At 32.7% G+C, this 21,818-nt stretch overlaps 2 protein-coding genes across 3 annotated transcripts; both read right to left on the bottom strand.

Moving 5' to 3' along the window:
- Positions 1-108: 108 nt before the first annotated feature.
- LOC132705005 (histone PARylation factor 1) lies at positions 109-1,752 on the bottom strand. Of its 2 annotated transcripts, none has more exons than XM_060675398.1 (5): positions 1,637-1,752; positions 1,443-1,561; positions 776-1,392; positions 509-709; positions 109-456 (listed from the first exon to the last, which is right to left on the bottom strand). In XM_060675398.1, the coding sequence occupies exons 1-5, from the start codon at positions 1,638-1,640 to the stop codon at positions 120-122; spliced, it is 1,278 nt and encodes a 425-aa protein (XP_060531381.1). In that variant the 5' UTR covers positions 1,641-1,752; the 3' UTR covers positions 109-119. The 2 variants fall into 2 exon arrangements, with proteins under 2 accessions (XP_060531381.1, XP_060531382.1); XM_060675399.1 differs by having other exon boundaries at positions 1,443-1,558; positions 1,637-1,696.
- A 484-nt stretch (positions 1,753-2,236) lies between these two features.
- Positions 2,237-20,254, bottom strand: LOC132705084 (uncharacterized). The gene is made up of 11 exons (XM_060675514.1): positions 20,192-20,254; positions 17,019-17,225; positions 12,832-12,958; positions 12,667-12,773; positions 9,962-10,296; positions 9,770-9,905; positions 6,861-7,004; positions 4,414-4,540; positions 4,250-4,356; positions 3,861-4,192; positions 2,237-2,454 (listed from the first exon to the last, which is right to left on the bottom strand). The coding sequence occupies exons 2-11, from the start codon at positions 17,115-17,117 to the stop codon at positions 2,310-2,312; spliced, it is 1,659 nt and encodes a 552-aa protein (XP_060531497.1). The 5' UTR covers positions 17,118-17,225; positions 20,192-20,254; the 3' UTR covers positions 2,237-2,309.
- Between the last annotated feature and the right edge of the window lie 1,564 nt (positions 20,255-21,818).

Here is a 21,818-nt window from a genome sequence, read left to right as displayed (position 1 = left end):
ACTTGCTACTTAAATACAAATAATAATAAAATAACAGGGAAAATATGGGATTAAGCTATATTAAAACCAACAATTTTTATTATACAAAAATTTATTTAAAATGTCTTAGAAAAGTGTCATTAAAGAATACTTAAATCAGTTCCTTTTTTCCGGTTACTCATATGTGCCTCAGCAATTTTAGCAAAAACCTCTCTCTTCAGCAATCTGTAATTAGTTGCAAGCAGCAACATGATAGACCGATCCAAACAGTCTACCCCATGAGCCAAAATACTTAAAGCTAGATGAATGCCTGTTCCAAAATCACACTCGTCAGTAGCTATGTTAGCATTTGTTATTACTCCTTGCAAATCGGACAAGTACTTGTTTTTTTGTTCGGGCAATGCATTTTGAATGTTATTTAAGAGTTTATGGAGTTCCATGTTGCCCAATGAAAGCTCCCTATAACCCAACTGAGTCCTGTTGATTGAAATAATTTTACTTATTTGTACCATAAAAAAATACCACTTACTTTCTATTATAGGGTACAACGATGCCCAGTTTATTAAAGCTTCTGGTGACAATCTTGTTGTTCCTTCGTTTAATCTTTTCTGTATTTTTGGAAAGAGACAAGTTCAATTTTTCAGCTGCTTGTTTTAACATACTTTGAAATTTTGTTAGTTTAAGCTTCTTGAAAGGATCACTTGTTTTGAGAATATTTTCCAAATGGAAACTAAAAAAATTATTGTACAGTAACTTGTAAATAAGCATCTACAAGCACGGCTAACTAAATACCTACTTGACGGCAGCGAAAATATTATCTCCCATTACAGTAAAAGTGCCATCTTCGTTTGCACAGTTACTAGCCAAAAATATGGGCAGTTCCTCAGGAGAATCTCTGAAATATCCAATATGGTATCCAGTTTTAATATCAGATTTCAAAACAGTCTGAAATTCTGGAGGATCAAAATAATATCTCCAATGAATTAAATAATCTTCATTCAATTTTTCATTAACATCATTAAATTTTCCAGCAAGAACGTCATATGGACCAACAAATATTAATGATAAGGTTTTTAACACCTCCTCTGGATGCAGTTCATTTATTCCTTTGCAAAAATCCCAGAACTGGTAAAAGTCATCAGGCATTTCTACTAAAAATTTCTGCTTAATAAAATCTCTAACATTGATATTTTTAGGAGTTCTAGTTGATATCCTGTCAATATTTGAACTTGTGTTTGGGGAATCAATACTGGTATCAATACCAGTATTTTTAATCAGTATGTTTGGTCGAATCTCTTTATTTTTTTCCAATAATGTATTTATATCTCCCTTAATTCCAGTTTCATTCACTTCCTCTGTAGGTTCTCTGTCCAGCTTAATTCTTTTTTTTGGCTGTGTGACAGGTGTTTCTTTCTAAAGTTCAAACAGTTACCTCGCAAAGATACCCTTATTTAACCACTTACATTCGTTTTTGGCGGATGTTTGTATTTACTAAGATGAACCATGTTTTTCTGATAGCATTTGACACCATACTTGCACGGAATTCTAGGATCTTTGATGTACTGTTTCTTCTCAAGGTCTGCTATAAAAGTAACTTTAGTAAGAATATGTATGTAATTTTTACAAATTAAGTAAAAGTGAATTTATTGATATTTACCCATCCAATTTTTAGAATAGAGGTTATTTCAAGGAATTTAGATATTTTAAATCACAGACACAGCATAACAGACAAAATTCTATATGTTCTAAGCTGTGCTCACAGTATAATGACTTGCTTCAGAACCTTTTTTTTTATTGGGTTCATCTCATCGGATATGCACCCATTTTCCGGCGTTCCCCGAGGAAAATTGACCGATAACAATTTTTCACGCACACATCACCCAAGGCTCCCGGTTGGAATCGAACCCGCAACCTCCAGCAAGTTCGAGTTTGCAGGTCAACGCCTTACCAACCGAGCCATCCTCGGTCCCGTAACAGAACTTAAATGCCTTTCAGACGAATATTGTCATGTCTTCATTATTCAAAAACCATTTCCGAATATGTATGGTCAATGCATGCTGCTGTGGTGACGTTCTTGGTCCATCCAAACACGTTCCTTCCGTAATTTGTATAGCAGCATAATTTAGTTGAGCGATTTGTTGCGATTATTTGGGCTTTAAATGCAATAAATTTTAAATTAATCTAATAGAGCAACTTTATCCTACGAATTTGGTCAGTAAGTGAACCCGTTATGGGCTCAACAGGTAATAGTTTAAAATATTTTTTTAACACAGGCTTAGTTTATAAACGATAAAGAATTGTACTAAATACTAGAAGATATTTGTGGAAGTTTATTTCAAAAATATTTTATCAGTGAACTTGAATCGGTCAGGTAAAACGAACTGGTAAGGAGCTTCATTTGCTTCTATAATCCAAATAGTCCCAGATTCAGCTTTCTGCAAAACTGTGATCATACCTGCTGCTACGTATTCCGGCCTGAAATAAATAAGATCACAGATTTAACACACACACACACAAAGAATTTTAATACACTTTTGTTTATTTGAATTGTTTTTTTTTCGAAAATTTTATTTGAAAGAAAATACTAATTTCTAATAAGATTATTTTTCTTTTGGCATTGCTGAATACATTGTATAATACTGCTGGTTTGGCTTTTGATTACATTTATTGAAAAAATGTTTTTAGAAAAGCATAAGGCATATATGGCATATAGGTTCAAAATTATCCCATTTATTATCACGCAAGAAGTAAATATATAGGAAATTATTTGGCAAACCCCTGCCACATGTTCTCGAAATTAAAATAACAAATCCGGAAAAATATTTGAAGTCCACCTCTTAATACAACATGTTACAAATGATTTTATAGGAGGATACCTGACAAGTCAAAGTGGTCCTATGTAGCAGTCAGTGCGGTAAGATCTTTCTAGGATTGTTAGCCAAATAAATCAAAATGCAGATGAAAGAAATCATGAACTCATGCTGAACTGAGGAAAAAATGCAAAGGTGCAAGATGGCGTTCTATCTTGAACAGGTGTCATCATTTTAATTGCTAATTCCGCTTATTCTGTGAAATATATTTAAAAATTTAAAGTGAGACACTTAAAACTTACGTTTAGAAAAGTATCTGCATATTACGACATTCTTCGGTTTCTACTTCTGACTTTTACAGTTTTGAGTTCCTTTTGGTTTTCGATGTATTCATCGATGTAGGAATTTAAAAATATAAGGTCCTGGACACTTTGCATAAAGTTTTGATGGTTAAACCGAATAACCGACTTAGAATGAGAACAATGAGGCGACACCTATTAAATGACAATGTCACTCAGTCATTTTGGTTTTCCATGCAAATAAACCTCTAATAAGCAATCTAAGTAACCCATAGACCGTCTAAAATACAAAATTATTTTAAGTGTCTCACTCGAAGTACAATCATCCCCATTTGCTTTTTTTTTAATTTAAAGACGTTTTCTAAGGAAGTTGGGACAATGACAAGTGTGAAATTCAAAAGATACAACGTAATATGGATTTTTAAATCTTTGATTGTTAAGCTTCTGGGCAGACTATTCTGCTTTGGATTTGGAAATATACTTTTTACTTCGTTAAGGAAATTAAATTGTTAACATTTTGGGTATTATGAAATCATAGATATATCATTTCAATGAATAGCTCAACTTCATTCTTGGAGTTGGAGTTTTGTTCACCTCAAAAATCAAGATGGAGTTGTATCTTGAATATTTGACAGGTGCCATCATTCTAAGTTGCTAATTCGGCTTATTCTGTGAAACATATTTAAAAATTTAACTAACCAAAACTTACGTTTAGAAAGGGTTTATTAGATCGGTATCTAATTGGCATATCATGACATCGGTAGGTACTTACTTCTGACTTTTACAGTTTTGAAGTTCCTTAAGTCTTATTTCTTCGTAAGCTTCACTAAGATTCCTCCCGGCCATCTCACCGATTAAAGGGGTGTCTGTAACTCCGGGACAAATCGCGACAACTCTGACCTTGGTTCTCTGGTAGTGAAAGGGAAGACCCCAGGAAAGGCTCATTCCGAGGACAGCAAATTTAGTGGCGCAATATATGGGAATGGCGGCATACGGTTCAACCCCGGCAATTGAAGATATATTGACGACGACTGCCTCCGATCCAGATTTGTACTTTTGCAAATAGTTTTCCAAACCCAAAAGAACACCGTGAACAACACCGTTCTATAAAATAACGAATTTTTATATTCATCATAAAGGGCATCGTAACTTCCAACTTACGAGGTTGATGGAGATTTCTTTTGCCCAGGTTTCGTCGTTTAAAATTCCCGCGTTGTTTATTAAAATGTCGACGTTTTTGAACGTTTCTACAGTTTTTTTAAATGCATCTAGAACATATAGTCGTTAAGTACCGCTTGGGATAAAAAATCGGATATTTTTTTTACTCTCGAACTGTTGGAAGTCGGTCACGTCCGTCGTTACGAAAATGGCTTTATTCTTCCCAAATTGTCTGTCGATTTCTGTTAAAGCCGTAGCACCCAAATTGGAATCGACGTCGGCCAGAACCACGCCCTGTATAATAATAATAGTAATGTTTATTTGCCGTATAAATCAAATCTTTTGGATTCCTTATGCTTCAGTTGTTGATAAATCCAACTTGGTGACGCAAAATCCTTAAAAAACCAAAGCTTCCTAATATTTGAAAGCGTGAACGCATAGCTCTAAAATCTCTAAAGTCTAATCCCGACATAGAAAATGCTACCGTAGTCATTCATGAACACAACTTACTATCAAGAAAAAATTCAACATATTCTTACAAACGAATCCTATTGTCATTCCACGGCATTTGTACCATTACAAGAAGGCAAAAATATAAATGAAGTCTGGACATATTTAAAACATCTTAACTTTTCAAAACCCAATAATAAAAACAAAAAAGAAAACGTTCTTACCAAGTTATGTTTTGCAACTATTTCTGAGGCAAAAGTTCTAAAAACAATATCAAAAATCAAATCATAAGCTATTGTAGTTGATGGGATTGAAATTTTTGATTAATTATGTATGTCATTTATTCTGCCGTACATCGCACATTTAGTTAATTTTCAAAAGTAATCAACGCAGACCCTTTAAGTAAACTCCAAATTCGATTTCATCGATTTTTCGAAAGTAAAAAGCAGCCACAGGGCTTAATTTTGAGTTGAGTAAAATATCTCTAATATTTAAACGGCACTGCCTGCAACTTGACTCAAGAAGTCGGGTGCAATTGTATTTGGACCACCGTTACGTAGGGAACTATCGGAGAACACATATAAGGATCAAATTATTTTAGAATCCACCTATAGCACATGTTTTAAAACTATTAGGAACCTAGAGTTGATTATGGATCAGTAATTGCGATTCACAGAGCAAATCAATAAATCTATACAAATAGATAGAACACGGAAGATTATAGCGAACAAATATTAAAACTATGCTTTGTGAGTCGTACGTCCTGCCACAAGTGAATTACCGGGACACGGTTTATGATCCTTGCTTAAAGTAAGTTGACCATAACAGAATTCAGCGATTGCAGAACTATTGCCTAGTACATGGTATCCAACTTTCTAAATATCTATAATCGACGTTTTTTACTCTCTGCCAACTTATTCTTTAAAACTATAAGAAACAAAAAGTATTTGAATCAAATTACAAAGAATCAATCTTTTTTTTTTTATAAAAGAGCAGGAATGTATTTCAAATTAAACTTTAGCATGAATTAAGAAGTTAAAATGTACCAATAAAGAATAAATATAAAGTTTAGCCAATTTTGTCAATTTCTATTCCCGGAATTCTCAAGATAATATCAGATATATGAAAATCCGAGAATCTGATATTAAATCTTCTCATCTTAATTGTAAAATGCTTGTCAGGAACATATTTTGTGAACAGCTTTAGGTTCTGAAAGCCTTTGAGAAGAAAGCTTATTTCATCTAGAATCAAAATCATTCTTAGATATTTTTAATAATATATAAATCAGACTTAACATTGGGTCATTTAGTTTACATAAGTTATCGGTTATCAACTCTATTGTTTATAGACCCAGAATAAAAAGATCTGTTCTTCAATCATAAGTGTAATCTTCTTTAGTTAACCGTTTGATCTTCTTCACATTGCAGGACACTCTTTCGTATTAACGAATGCCGAAAATAAGCCTGAATCACGACTTTTGTAAATTCTCCATATTATTAATACTTTCTAAAGACGATAGTTAAAAACTTAATAACAAGTATAATTGTTCAAAGAACAAAGTGTTTTAGGCAAAATTCAAAATATTATTTTTTTATACCTTATTTCTGATGTTTGTTTGTGATTTGTTATTTATAACAATTCTAATCTTAAGGATTTTTTGTTGTCTTATATTTTTTGAAGCACTTGGCGCACTTCATTTTACTGACTTATTTATGTATGATGTAAACCTCAATATATTGTCCATTTCCAGATGATTTAGTACTTGGCACATTAAAATTCAAAATTTCTATCTTAATAGTGCCTTTTACCACAGTGGTTGTATAATATTCTATTACACTTTGCTGATGTGGACCTGCAGCGAAATCATTAATTACGAAAAAACACTTTTTATCAATACCTTCGGTAATAGGATGAAAGGTAAATAATGAAATAAAAGCTGTTTTTTGGGTTTGCGGGACATTATACTTGACTTCCATAGATATTAACTTCATTTAGTTTTTTCCAAAGTTTTTGATTAATGCAAAATTCCGAATACTATTTTTTGTCATTCCTTATTGTGATATTTGTGTATATTTCTTACTTGTTTATAAAAATTCTAATCATCAGAATATTTTGTTGTTTTATATTTCTTATTTTTCTTTTAGCAGTTTTAATGTTACCTTACCTTTGCCCCGTGTTTTAGCAATTCTTTTGCGTATCTCAGTCCAATACCGGACGCACCGCCACTGATTAAGGCGACTTTACTTTTAATATCGAACACCATTTCTTCAATCTGATGGTTTGATTGGTAGTCGCGCGTTAAATATACCTAATTCTTAATACCGAAAATAGAATACATGTTATTGTTTTGATAACAAGAAGCTGCATTCTTAATAAACAAATTATTTCTTGATAAACACGACGGTGGGGTCAAATTCTGTGTGCTAGCAAAAAGCAACTTTAACACTTGGTACAGGGCGGGCCAAATTGGATACTTTTAAAGTGGAACTTTCCTTTCTAGCAGAAATAGAGAAAAACTTATTTTACATAAGAAAACTCAAGGTCCCTAATTAGAATAATGTTATTTACAATTTGGAAAATAATTTTTTTGTTGTCTTGGTTAATAGATTGGTTCATACTTCTTTCATATTCCCATTCTTTTGTGAGACCATTTTTGTTCGTAAAATTGATTAAGAATTATTTGATAGATAGATAGATAATATATCAAATAGCAGATAGTAGTAGAACGAAACAAGACCACCAATATAAAGCTAAGAAAGATAGAGTTCACCCCGGCTTAAGTAATTAGATTAAACAGTTTCACGTTTGTTTGATGACACAAAAGTAAATTTAATTGTTGTGAACTATGTTTTCTTTTTCAGTTACATTGCCAGATATTAGTAATAATACTAATGAGTTTACTTCTTGACTGCATTTTTCTTCTTCTGAAATTAGGATAGCAGAGGTTAATAAATAAAAGAAAGAGGCAATGGAAGTTCTGGGGCTTATAAAATTCTACATTTCAACTTAAATATGAAATTCTCAACTTGACCAACATTACAGTATATACAGGTTTTATCATTTTACTGTTGCTTGTTCTTTAAAAACATGTATAAACATAATCTTTCAAAGAACCTTTCTTTCTCTTGCTGATAAATTGAACTTGCTGAAGATGGTTGGTGAAACGTCAGCAAGTTCGATTTACCAGCAAGCAACGCATCCAGAATATTTGTAGACATAAACATAGCTCAACAAATGCTTAGCTTTGAGGTGTTAAACTTTTTAAATAACAGAGGCCTACAAAATTAAACTTTTTGAAAGATGTTTTTATTTTGAAAACTGATTTCATATAATTTTGGTTCTTTTGCAAATATTAAAGGAAAAAACTATTTTTTAATTCAGTAAAAAAGTGGAATTCTAGTGAAACAAAGTGAGAAAAAAAACTTCTACTTTTTTGAGTGAAATCTTCGTCTTTTTGCCAGAAAGCTGCGTTGTCTGGACATTCGGCTGTGTGTTTTTAAGGGCATATCCCGTTTTAACATCCAGCAGTAGTCCATCATCTTCGTTATGCTCCAATTATTTCGCTAACTGCTCCAAGATTGTCAGAAAAATAGTTCAATTGTGATAACAGAAAATGAACTTTCAAACTCATATTACAACCTAGGCGATGAAAGTGTTGTACCATATTTTGAACAATACTTTCGTAGTGTTCGTGCTTAGAGTTCCCAGGAAACTTATCAATTACTTCTTTAAATGAAATCCAGGCGTTTTTCTCCACATTGGTCATTGTGTTTTAAAAAAAATTCTCCATGCATAATGTCCTTATCTGCGGCCCAACAAGAATACTTTTTTTTTCTTGTACAAATATTTGAAACACTATTCCTTTTTGTCTAGCGCTTTAACACACTGCCGTTGAATATGAAAAGGAGGCAGTAAAACTTTGGCGTCAACTAAGCTAAGCTATCTCTTAATACATTTTTGCTACCAGGTGGAAGGCTTGTTTCTAGAGGGCCATTCTATTCGAGTTCAATGACTATCTCTTGCCTGACTATCCCACTCACAAATAACGCAAGTTTTGTATAACCTCCCTATTGCCCTAGGAGTATCGATCAAGGTATCGGTACATCTGGTCAAATAGCAGAGTCAAGATTGGGATACACAATTTGTTTCGGATTTTTACTGCTGAATCCTTAGACACTACACGAACAAAAATAGGCTCTCGCTATATCACAGGAACACGAAAGCTTAAACATTTCGTCCTGCCTTTTTGCCAGTTTCTTAATGCTTCAACGCAAACGGAACAAACAATATGAGGAGCCCAGGACTTGTCTTGGTCGTCAAATTTTACACCAAAATAAGCGTGGTATAAATTTTTCACTTTTAATTTACTACGACATAACTACCACAGATATAACAAAAGTTATTTGGATTGTTTACACAATGTCTTCTTTTCATATTTATAACACTAGAAATACGCAATAACGAAGACCAATACAACAATTGCAACGCTGTATTGATGTTTCTGCGCCAACTCGGTTGCTTTGCAGATAAATCTAATATTGTACAGTGTTGCCAAATCGCATATAATTTCATAAAGATCAATTCATTTAAAAATCATGCCTAACATGGAAAAAACATATTCATGTCATAGGTGTGTATATTAATAAAGTAACGTTTTTAAGATATAGAGCGTTATAAAAATATGGCTTGTTTGGAAAAACGGCCCAACAAGCAAACATCAAATCACTGTGTAATTATCGAGTTTTATTCAAACTAAGCAAAATTTAATTGTATTCTTAAGAGGTATAGGTTTACTAACCACTTTAAGTTTTAAATGATACGATACTATTGTTCCTTCCATTTGATGGTGTGTGGCGCTCATCATATAAAAATAAAACCTCCCGGCTATGGTTGGAATAATTAATAATAATCAGTTAAATAATTTGAGGCACTTCATTGGACGAGCTTTAACTTAGTACGTAGTTGCCGGGTTGGTAAATCCAAGGCGTCTTATTTACGCTATAGTCAGTTGTTTTAAGCACCAACTTGTCTGTAATTTCTATTTATTGAATTCATAAACCGCGTTTAATTCAAATACACTTTTTCAACTATCTCGAATCGATTGGGAAGAACAAATTTGTATGGAGCGTCGCCTCCTTCCACGACCCAGGCCGTTCCGGGATCAGCCTTTTCAATGATTTCGATCATACGAGGAGCCACTTGGTCAGCACTGGAAACAAATAATATATGTGAGACGACTATTTGACTCGACTCGATATCACTTACGTCTGCGTGAATTTTCTTAGTAACGCAACGTCGACTGGCGCTTTTTTATAATCATCAAGCAAGAATTTGCCCGTCGTATCCTCTATTAGTGGAGTCTTGGTTCTTCCAGGACATAGAGCCACCACTCTGACTTTGGTCCTCTCGTAATGCGAAGGAAGACCCCACGATAGTGTTAGGCCGTGAATGGCAAATTTGGTTCCGCAATAAATGGGAAAAAAGTCTAGCGGCTCGATTCCAGACACCGAACATACATTGACGATTACCGCTTCGAGTCCTGATTTATATTTTTGGAGGTAGTGTTCCAAACCAAGAATCATTCCGTTAACCGTGCCTTTCTAAAATATAGTATTTTATTTATTTCTGGCCCTGCAGATGCTTTTATACACTATTCTTTAGCAAGAGAGACTTTTAGAGGTCTAAACCATTCGCGTTTCGGCTTTATAGAACACCATAATTACTTTTTCTAATTAGTATACGAAATTTTAAAATCTTCCACCATATCACAGGATACAGTAGCGTCACACTTAAATAATGAATTTAGAAAAAAAAGATACTTCATCAATGTCTCTGGTTATTTGAAATGTTAAGGTCGATCAAGTGTTGATAGTTCGTCTCCGAAACTTGAAAGAATCGCAGTTTCATTGCAATGCATCATTTTGATCGACTCAATTCGGAATTTGAAAAAAATGAACAGCCTTGTATACTATTATTATCAAAATAAGTGACAGAGGAAAATCAGTCAAGTCATATAGCTATTAGATATATAGATGCTGATCATACAGACATTGAAAAAAATATCGATATTGGCTTTGCAGCACATGCGCTGCTCCTTAACGGGGGAGAGTCATAAAATGTGAATTTCCAATGACAGAGATCATTGAGCAGAAGAGCGAGGTACAAAATTCTTAACAGAATTGCTCAATACCAATACAAAGTACTTATATACCAAAAGGCAAAGTCTAGCTCCAGATATTGATCTTAGTCAGTCACCATTCAAAATTTTTCACAAATTGTAGTAATAATAAAATAACAAGTTATGATTATAGGATTCTAAACTTCATTATCGGTCCTGAAACCTGAAAGAGCTGTGTTTTTTTCAGCAACAGTTAAGAATGCAAGACAGAGTGTGACTTTAGAAATGATGTATGTCTCCGAGAGTTTTTTTCGTACTTCGAAGGATATATAAGACTTTTTACATAAATTAGAAATATGGTTACTAGATCTCAATTGAGCATAGACTAGCACACTTAAGCGTTTTGCTGAATTTGTAAATTTAAGATCTTCATTTTCTTATTGAATTTTGATTTGAACTTCCAATGAAAGCAAATAGCATAATTAGTTTTAGATTTCAGCTTAAGATCGGGTTCTTGTGTTGTTTAATATATTAAGATGATTAGATTCGAGACAATTCAATGTCCAACCTCAAATGTATACAAAAGATATAAGGGGTCCAAGAATAACGTAAATATGACTAGACAAAAAAGAGAGATGGATTGGTAAATCCAAAGTACTTTAATTTATTACAGAGTAACTCATGATCAACTCAATCGGATGCTTTTGAAATTTCACATAAGGGGAGTATTGGTAAAACATTTTTATCAATTTTTTTCTGTTAGATCATTAATATGCAGTAAGGCAGTAAGCGTGCCATGATTTGGCCGAAAACCTGAGTGGTTTGATGGAATTATGTTACGACTATAGTCCTAGTCACATTGAGGATATATTGTGGATAGTATAGTTAGCAAATTGGAGAAAGCGGTATATCATTGCCGTAAGTGGCGGTTCAAAACTGAGTGCTATTGGTAAAAAAAATAATTTTTTACATGAAGTAAGAAGTGGAACAGAACAATGGCGAATTTAAAAATCATACTCCAAAGAAAAAAAAGGGGAAGTTAGTCAAATTCTTGCGATTAGATATATGATGAAGGTTTTAAGAGTTTGTTCATGGCGTCATGGCGATTTCCTTTCCAAAAAAATTCTCCCAACTTTAATTGCAATTTATAAAAGTGCCTTTCGCAAATTAATGAAAAATATAGGTTTTGAATATGTGAAGCGTGGCCGCAAAAGTACATCACGAATAATTTGGCGACACAGGGCGATCAAGGAATATCGCCAACAAAATTTTAATATCTACTTAGATGAGAGTTGTATAAATGTGGGTAATACGATTGAGACCGTGCCATAGGAGATCGCAAAGTCCCTTTTTCAAAGAGTTAAGCGACTTCAAAAAGACGCCCCCCTATGTCATACTTGTGAATTTAAGTATCCAGTAACTTCATGGAGGGTGCAAATTGCCCATACCTACAGAAATGAGTATCGCAAATATAAAACTGAAGAAATACCACCTTAGCACTGCGAACTTAACCCTATCGAGATGGTATGGAATAAAGTAAATCGATGTGTGCCAATGAACTCCTCCGATTTCCATGTTCGTTTGTTAAAATACGAAGAATTTCAATAGGTTACTCATCAAAATTGAATTAATTATGTTCCACATGTCACAGAAAAAACTTATTGATCTAGGGTCGGTAAATACTAGCCGTCTTTTTCTATTTTATATCGAGTTCAATAGGATAGACATCTTTCCTTAATTCATTAAGTTACTACGCACGGCTCGTATAAGAAACGTCATTTATACAACCGGTCTAAATTCTCTCCATTTTCTCTAGCAAATGGACTGTGCATAACTCTACAAATGCATTTACCACGTTAATGGAAATCTCTCTTTCCCACTGAGCATCGTTTAGAATACCGGCATTATTTACGAGGATGTCGATCTGGCCAAACGTCCGGATTGCTGATTTGAAAGCCTCTAAAATTATCGCAAATATGAAAGGCCTACGTTCCGTCTTCGATTATAGTCGTCTTACCCTCGAACTGCCGTTTGTCGCTTATATCGGTTTCCACGAAAATCGCCTTGCCTTTTCCAAATTCAGCAGCGATTTCCTTTGATGCGATTTCGCCCAGGTTTTTGTCTACATCGGCCAAGACGACTCCCTGTAATTAACAAGCCATCAGTACTAATTCCTGGATGTATATATGGGGTGGTCCATTTATTATGAGATGATACCTTATCACAGAATCTGTAAAATATATTCAAAGACTTAAAGGCTAAAAGTCGTTTCAAGTTCTCATTAAAATATTATGTTGCTAGAGATTCAGAGACAAGTAACAACTAACATAATATATAACAAAGCCTTTATTATATATTTCTTGTCGACTTCCTTATAGAAGCAGATCTAAGTTAATTGTTTGTATTCTTCTTCTTCTTCTATATTAGGCACTTCTGCTTGTTTTACTTCAATGTAATTTTTATCACAAGTTGTCGTTCCATCTTTTTCGTGGGCGTCCTATACTCCTCCGACCGGCTGGCGATGTATCTCTTGCTATCCTCACTATCCGTTGTTCAAACATTCTATCTATATGTTGATTACATCCTTGCTTTCTTTTTTTTGTGTTAATGATTTAAATTCCACATATGTCTCTATGTTTTTATGTGTGTTTCTCTATCCCAGAGTGTTTTCCATGCTATTTTCTTTAATGTTTTCATTTCATTTCTTTCCAGGAATTTCTGAGTCTTAGTTGTTTCCGGTCTTGTGTCATGACTGGTCGAACTACAGATTTATATACGCGGGATTTTGTTTCGGTTCTTAAGTATTTGTTCTTCCATATCGTGTCGTTTAGGCATCCTGCTATTCTATTGGCTTTTGCAATATCTTCTCTTATTTAATATTCCATGTTATTACGATGTGATAATCTAATTCCTAAATATTTGATATTCATTACCCGCTCTATAATTTGGTTATCAAGTTCCAGCTTACATCTAATTGGTTCTTTCTCTGATTACTAGTGATTTAGTTTTTTAGGCCAATATTTTCATATTATTTTCAGTTAGCTCTGAATTTACTTTTGCATCCATTTTATTTCTTTCGATATTCGATTAGTTTTATTATATTTATTATAAAGTATATGCAAATGCTTTGTCTAAGTCAATAAAGCATAAGATCTTCCAGTTCTAAAACATTGTTGTTCTTCGGAGAGTTTTACAAGTGGAGTTATTTTGTTGGTAATAATTTTTGTTGCCACTTTCAAAGTCGTGCATAGGAGGCTAATTCCTCGATAGTTATTTGGCTCAGTTTCTTCCATTGTTTAAAAATTAGTATCATTATGCTTATCCTCCAGTCTTTCGGTAGTTGTGATCTTTGTATTAACTTGTTTAAAAACGCTGTTATTTCTCTAATTAGCTTGGGACCTTCGTACTTCAATAATTTATATTCGGTTTCTTAATTTCTTAAATGCTTCCACTTATTCACTATTTATTTCTAGCATTTCATCTGTTACTATACCCTAGGTTTCTGTTGTTAAATTCTCCCTATTGTACAATTGTTCCAAGTGGTTTGTCCACGTCTCTTTTTCGATATCCTTTACCTCTTTCAATTCTTTCATTTCTTGTCGCTGGCCACGGATCATTCTCCAGATCTCCATTTGCAAACCATAAAAGTGTACTTTTTATTCTTTTGGATGTTTTGTCGGTTTTATGTTCCCCGAGCGCTTCTTTTGCTACGTTTTTGATATTTTCCCGAATTTTTCTCCAGATATTTTCTATATCTTCTTCTTATATTACTGAGTTTTCGTTTATTTTGTTTTCCAACCTTGCTTGATAGAGATTTTTTATTGATTCATCCTGTATTTTCTACTTTACTCTTTGTTCCCCAAACTTTTATTTTTTTTTATGTTTGTTTATTTTCATTCTTATTTTCCCTAAAACAAGATTGTGGTCACTTCCTACGTTAGCAGAACATTAACATCTTATATCTAGTATTTGTGTGTAATGTATTTCCGTATTTGTTAAGATATAGTCTATCATTGATCTATTGATCTACCTCCTCGTATCCTTTGGAATGCATAATTATGTCGTTCTTTGTGTCAAAAAGGTGTTATTTACTCGTAATTCGTTTTGTGAATAGAAATGTACTAAGGATTCGCCTTAGTTAGTTAGTTAGTCACACTTTCATTAAATTTTTGTTTTGGTAATACTTCAATTGTTTCTTGTAATTTCTCATAAAATTTTCTTCTGTCTTCTTCTGGTTTGTAGTTTTCTGAAGATGTTAGTTTTTGATTTGCTGATTTAAACTTAACAGCTTCCGATACATATTTGCATTCCTGGATATTTTGAGACAGTTTTCTATGGATCATTAGTTCTACACCCTCTTTTGCTCTGACGTGTATGTATATTAAAATATATTCGCCAGACTACATTTCTACTTTGCCTTTCTTTGTTGTCTGTATTGATATTTAAAAAATAAATAATAAATAAGTAAAAATTGAAAAGAACAAATCGTAGAAAGTCTATTTTTAAAATAAAAATACAACATTAGAAAAATGCTCTGACAACTACACAGTTTTGTTGGCTGCAATATTTGGCAGTTTTATGGCACCTAAGTAAGTCATTTTTAATAAATATATAATTCTTTTTTATAACAGTATTAAATATTTTACATTTTTTCTATTAATCTTTAAAAAAGTTTTTCTTGTCGGTTTTTGACCACTTCGATATTTTTCAACTAATATCTAAATATTTTTGATAAAAAATGTTATGTTTTTAGACCTTTGTATTAATAATTTAATTACGTCAAGCACTATGTAAACGATTTCTAAAAAATTGTTATCCGTTATCTTTTTGACCAATTAATAGCCAAAATGTTACAATGGAGAAACGTTTGATTGCTAATAAGAATTTCTAAAAATACGGCGTTTCTTTTAACTATTTTTCCATTCAAAATTTCAATGTTAGTTTTTGGCCACCCTGTGTTTATTTATTTTTAAAATATCAGCAAATTCAACTAAAGTAGATCCCCTTCTATATATATCAAATGTTTCGGTCGGGAAAATAGATAGTTATATTTATTATTATTGTTACATTATGTCCCTATTGATATAAAATTCAGTGACGCTTCAATTTAAAACGAGAAAACTTGTTTCCATGAAAAGGCAAACACCTGGTATATATAATAATATGATATTTTAAAAGTACTAAAGTACTAAGGAATCAAATCAAATGTCTTTAGGATTTTTTTTAAATTTAAATTTTAAAATTCTAAGAAAAAGTATCATCCATCTCATAATAAACGAGCTACCCTGTAAGTAACGTAGTGAACTCGACCTAAACTGGAAAATATCTATTTGTGAGCAACTTTTGGAAAGAGCCTAATATTGGAAGCGAAGAGTGATTTACTATTCAGTCGTGGCATAAGAGAAATTACCAAGAGGACATGAATTCAGTTTTTGAAGACTATTTTTCAAAAAAAAGAAGATCACTTATAAAGGTGTACATTCTAATAAGTAACAAAAGCGCTTAACATGCCAGTATATGTAAATAATACAAAGTTTCTAACAATACTAAGAGAACCGAGGAGAGGTAAATTAACAACATACTTACAATCTGAGGGGTGCCTTTCAAATATCTAAAGGCAAACGTAAAAAGCAATTGAAATTAAAGGCATAATTAATATCAGTGTACCTAAGCGATATAACAGAACTAAACAGAACTGGGAATACCAAGCTCAATAACAGTGATGTACGTTATTTCACCGAAAGAGACGTGACGAAATGAGGGATATGTGTGCGACTCAATTTGTAGTAAGATTGTCCAGAAATCGGAAAAGGAGCCAAATGAACAATTAGTTAAGATTGATTGTAACAGAGGAAAAACCAAATACACCTGGACCACCCATAACATTATACGAATGCTGGTCTTCAGCATCCTGCTCCTGGGAAAAAATTAATGGAAACGCAGTGCTTAATCCTAACGTAAAAAGAAGAAGAGTAGTAACTATGGATAATGCAAGTTATCATGTCAGACATACAGAGAGAAGGCTCCAACGTCTTCTTGGAAACAAGAATTTATTTATCATTTGGTTAACCACTAACAATATTGAATTTGAAAATAATTTCTTGAAGAAGGAACTATTATATATAGCCAAAAATTGCTTCACTTTTCTTTCAAGCCCGCTGTAGCCATTCCATTTTAGATCGAGTTAACTGACTTAAGGTTTACCTTTACGCCCCGTCTCAGAAACTCCTTGCAAAATTTGAATCCCATCCCGGACGCGCTGCCCGTGACCAGAGCGACTTTATCCGCGACGTCAAACACCATTTTTTTTTGGCTGAAGTCGGTTACACCGTGCAACAGAATAACGACGATTACAAATGATGGCGCCCTGATAGCACCAGCCGAGGTTATCCGCCAAATGCGACAAACAAGCTAACAAGGCATATTTTAACTGAATATTGCTGAATAATTTGGTGAAAATTAATCTTAATTAATGTTTAGAGCCGCGAATAGCCACGCAATTATCTCCCACATTCGCAACAACATTTTAGATAGCAGTCAGAATCCAGTAACAGAATGTAATAGCATTTAGCTATAAAATAAAGAAATTGATCGCCTTATGTATGATTTCATATTTGAATTACCTTCAGCCCAAGTTAAACTTGAAATATTAGCTTTATCATAATAGTACCAAATCTTCATTAAAAGTCATAGGAAATAATGCTGAGAGCGATAATGTTTTAAGGTGATGCTAATAGAAATTGGTTTCCTTTTAAATCATTGAAAATATTGACATAAACGGATTGGAAATATTTGTTTTTCTTCAAAAAAAAAAAAAACAAGCAAAAACATGTCCGTCCTTTGGCATTATTATTTATATGATATGTATGTTCTGTATTTCATGTTATAGATATGTGGATTGAGACATATTGTTAGAGATTCACTGTAGCTTTTGCTTGAATATTTGAATCACATAAATATTAAAAGAAGATTTTTGTAATAAAACTGCAACATTGTAAATTTTGCGTCCTGAAGTTTAAATTCAAAAAAATATGTATTTATTTATGTTCTAAGTAAAATATCAAAAGAAAAAACAATCCCAACTGGAATTCATCCACGTTGCACTTACATCGCGTCACTCCTTTTGTAATTTGCACTGCGTGCACAAAGTTTCAGCATATTGCCTTACGATCAATGAGTATAAGATAGAGGTCGCGTATACTGTTACGAGTGCCATCTATTATCTGCGTCCGACTACTAAAGTACTGTCATGGCGGTTTAAAGTAATGCGTCACACTGAAAATACTACAGTAGCTTGTAACGGATAACAGCACTTTATTTATATTTTAATAAAAAAAAACAAACTAATTCGACATATTTTTTTCATCACATTTTACCTTTCTAACTTTAAGTTGAATTGAACCGTACGTCCCGCGCGTTTTCCGTTTTCATGACGGGATATAATCACTAGAGGCGTTGAAACGTATGCTTTTTAACATTGAGCCCTCCCCTCTATTTTATATTCTTTGCTTACGATGACGTGCGGTGTAGTGATTTTCGAATACCACTGTGTTAAACGAATAAAAGGGAAGATAACGAACTGCGTAATTTTGCACGTTTCAGTCGGTTTCACTACTCAGCAGCAGATGGCGAGATGTATAAAGATCACACGCATTTAGATATTACTCGTATTATTGTACACAGTTTGTACCATTGTAGAAAATTATCGCTTAGATATTTTGTTAGAAAACTTAAGGATATTTTTGCAAAATATTATCCACGATTTTATAAGAAATTCAACAACAGAAAAATTTAAACCTTTACCTTTATATTATTAATTTCATTTTGTCACTTGGCCTATAATGGAAGCTCCATGTGATAATTTCATATTAAAATTCACGAAAATCGAACTGAGCTGGCTTTTACTTGATGAAAATCCATTTAACAAAATAAATAAGAACTAAAAGTTCAGATTTTCACGAAATTATATATTTTCACATGACGATTGTTTCGACAACACCTTGTCTTTATCAAATGTAATATTTACAAAGCACCTGCTACTATATATATCGAAAAACGACATTAAAGCCTTAATTAATGTTATGGTGAGAATTTAAGTTTAATAAAGGGGAGGTATTTAAGTCTAATTGATCGTTAAGCAATAAATTTGAATGTCTCATTTTGTTAATCTCCATGGCTTCCAATGAATTTAATTTTCTACTTTTTGTAGCTGTATGTAAAATATCAAAATTGTCGTTAAAAATGTGTTTTTCTGTGTTTAAGTGTGTAGCATAATTAAAATTACATGATATTTACACGTGCTAATAAAAGGAAAACAGTCATAGCTATCGATCTCCCAGAATATATTTCAAAAACCAACAATTTTCTTAAACCAGATCTTTTCCAATGTATCAATCATGATCCTACCGAGTTATATCAAAGACAAGTCAAGGAAGTAATTACTAACTCCACACTATTTAGTGAGAAAGACAAGTATTTTTTAACAATTATCAATCCACAACCGTCGAAATTATATGCTTTAGTTAAATTAAATTCTCAACAAAATTAGTAAATATTTTATAGTTCCACATAGATTTTAAACCAAAATTTGCAATAAAAAAATCTTTTGAATTAATAAAAACAACAAAACAAAACTTATTTCTCAGTATTCCACCTATGGATGTGATAGATTTAGTAGATTTCACCATCACTCGGAAACAGGTTAACTCATTGGTGAAACAAGATTTATTAGATTGCTTAATAGTATCTTTAGACCAAAATTATTTTGAATTTAATGGACAGATTTACATCTCTAAGAAAAGTTTGATTATGGGAAACCCATTTAGACCTTTGTTAGCCGAGATTTTTATGGATAATTTGGAAAATATCATACTAGAACATCCTTTAAGTAAAAGTTTTCTGTGGTGGTATAGATACGTGGATGATGTCTTTGCTTACTTTGTTGGGACGGACAGGCAATTGAATTATTTTTTAAATTATATTAACTCATTACATAATCTTATAAAATTCACTATCGAGATTGAACAGGATAACTCTATTAATTTTTTATACTTAACTATTACGAAAACGTAAAACAAATTAGATTTTTCCATTTACCATAATCCTTCACACGCGGACACAGTCATACATATCAGCTCAAATCACCCTTATGCACACAAAATGGCTGAATTTCACTCTTTTACACACAGACCTCTTGATACGCCACTCTCATCAGAAAATTACAATTAAGAACTTAATATCATTAAACAAATTGTCCTGAACAACGGCTACAATCCATTATCGATAAAATTATAAATAAAAAACAAATCCAGAAAACAGTAAACTCTTTTTATCCGAAACCTAATACAGAACACGAAGAATTAAAAACAATTACTTACCTAGGAGGACCTAGTGAAAAAGTTTCAAAACATTTGCCAAAATGTGGTTTAAAAATAGCTTTCAGAACTAACAACCTACAATAATAATAATACAATAATAATAATCTACAATATCTGCTTACCCGTTCTGAGTTTTGCAGTTTAGATTCGACGCTACGAACAACCTAATTAACTACTCAAAGTTGTTTGCGTAGGTCTGTGTACAGAACACGATATGTTCTAGTTCCATTCTGCGAGTATGGTGTGTCTCAAAGTATATCGTTTTGACTTTGACGGGCACTCCCCCATACCTTTTGTAAATCCAACAACCAATAATTTCGTTCGAGGTTCGAGTGGTGTAGATGTGTTCTCTGATATAATAAAAATAATAATAATAATAATTATTATTATTATTATAATGCATTTATTTTGCGATGTTCAATTTACAATACAATAAAAAACCAATAAACCACATAAATTGCAGAAAAGGAGATGAAAGCAATTAAAATTGTTCCAAGTTCAACCAGTATAAAATAATATATTGCAACTATTTTAAAATTATTAGTTCGCATGAGATAACTAAAGCAAAAAAAGAAAATGTCCACGTGTATATAAAAATTAAAAATTGGATAGAAAATTTTAGGACTGAACTTACTCGAAAATCACTTGCAATTTGCTTGTTGGCTGAACATTTCCTGCTTTATTTTTTTGTTTGAAGTTTAATGGCGATAAGGTTTTTAAAGAGAGAAGAACGGTATTGTAAAGTTTGTAAACGTTATAGGAGAAGCTTCTTTGAAAAAGAGACGTCCTGTGTGGTGGTGGAGAGATAACACCCCTAAATCTAAGGTTCAACCTATGAACATCTGTCCGATATGTTATTTTATTTGTCAAGTAAGGAGGACTATTATTAAAAATAATGTTGTGAAAAAATACCAAGGAGTGTAATCTACGCCTATTCTGCATATTCAACCACTTAGCATCTTGTAGTTTGTGTGAGACTGGATCATATTTTCTTATACCATAAATTAACCGCAAACAGTTTTTTTGTACTCTCTCAATTCTCTATCTGTTAGTTTTATCTAGGCGTGGGCCATATAAAATGTCACAAGAGTTAAAGTAACTTAACACTAGAGAATCCGTTAATTTAATTTTTAAATGGCGATGAGGATAAAGCAACTTAAAGGAGGCGTACAACTTGCTCTCTAAAACTTAAATCTGTGTTAACTGGAAAACTCTACCACTCACTTTTATGTTAAGTGCAGACACCAAACGATCCCTATTCTTTCTAAAGAGCATAACAGATGATTTACTTGGATTAATTATCAATCCATGACGTGCTGAAAAATCTGTTAGTTCTTTTAAATCTGCATTGATCAATTTTTGAGCCGTATACCAAGTACTGGTGTCAAACGAATATAAACCTGCGTATCATCAGCATAAAAATATGCATTTTTCATAAACGATACAAGATTGCTGGTGTAAATTGTAAATAAAAGTGGCCCAGTATCGAACCTTGCGGCACACCGCAACTAACAGTTTCTCTAGCTGATTGACCTAAACTTCTAAAACTTCTAAACCCGAAAAATCGACATAATTTAAAATGGCTAATAGGAGTTCGTCACAAATAGTGTCGAATGCCTTCGAATAG

This window comes from Cylas formicarius, unplaced genomic scaffold (genome assembly GCF_029955315.1).
Source record: "Cylas formicarius isolate icCylForm1 unplaced genomic scaffold, icCylForm1.1 PGA_scaffold_7__23_contigs__length_41026272, whole genome shotgun sequence".
Taxonomy (NCBI): domain Eukaryota; kingdom Metazoa; phylum Arthropoda; class Insecta; order Coleoptera; family Brentidae; genus Cylas; species Cylas formicarius.
This window is presented reverse-complemented; position numbering and strand designations above follow the sequence as displayed.

Excerpts from the sequence above, each read along its gene's own strand:
- LOC132705005 (XM_060675398.1), bottom strand. Across the intron at positions 710-775 it reads AATATTTTCGCTGCCGTCAA|TTTCCATTTGGAAAATATTC; the intron begins GTAGGTATTTAG and ends TAATTTTTTTAG. Across the intron at positions 457-508 it reads GTTGTACCCTATAATAGAAA|GACTCAGTTGGGTTATAGGG; the intron begins GTAAGTGGTATT and ends TTCAATCAACAG.
- LOC132705084 (XM_060675514.1), bottom strand. The coding sequence starts at position 17,117 with ATGGTGTTTGACGTCGCGGATAAAGTCGCTCTGGTCACGGGCAGCGCG. Across the intron at positions 7,005-9,769 it reads AGATAGTTGAAAAAGTGTAT|GTATATTTAACGCGCGACTA; the intron begins TTGAATTAAACG and ends ATTAAGAATTAG. Across the intron at positions 4,357-4,413 it reads CGACTTCCAACAGTTCGAGA|ATGCATTTAAAAAAACTGTA; the intron begins GTAAAAAAAATA and ends TATATGTTCTAG.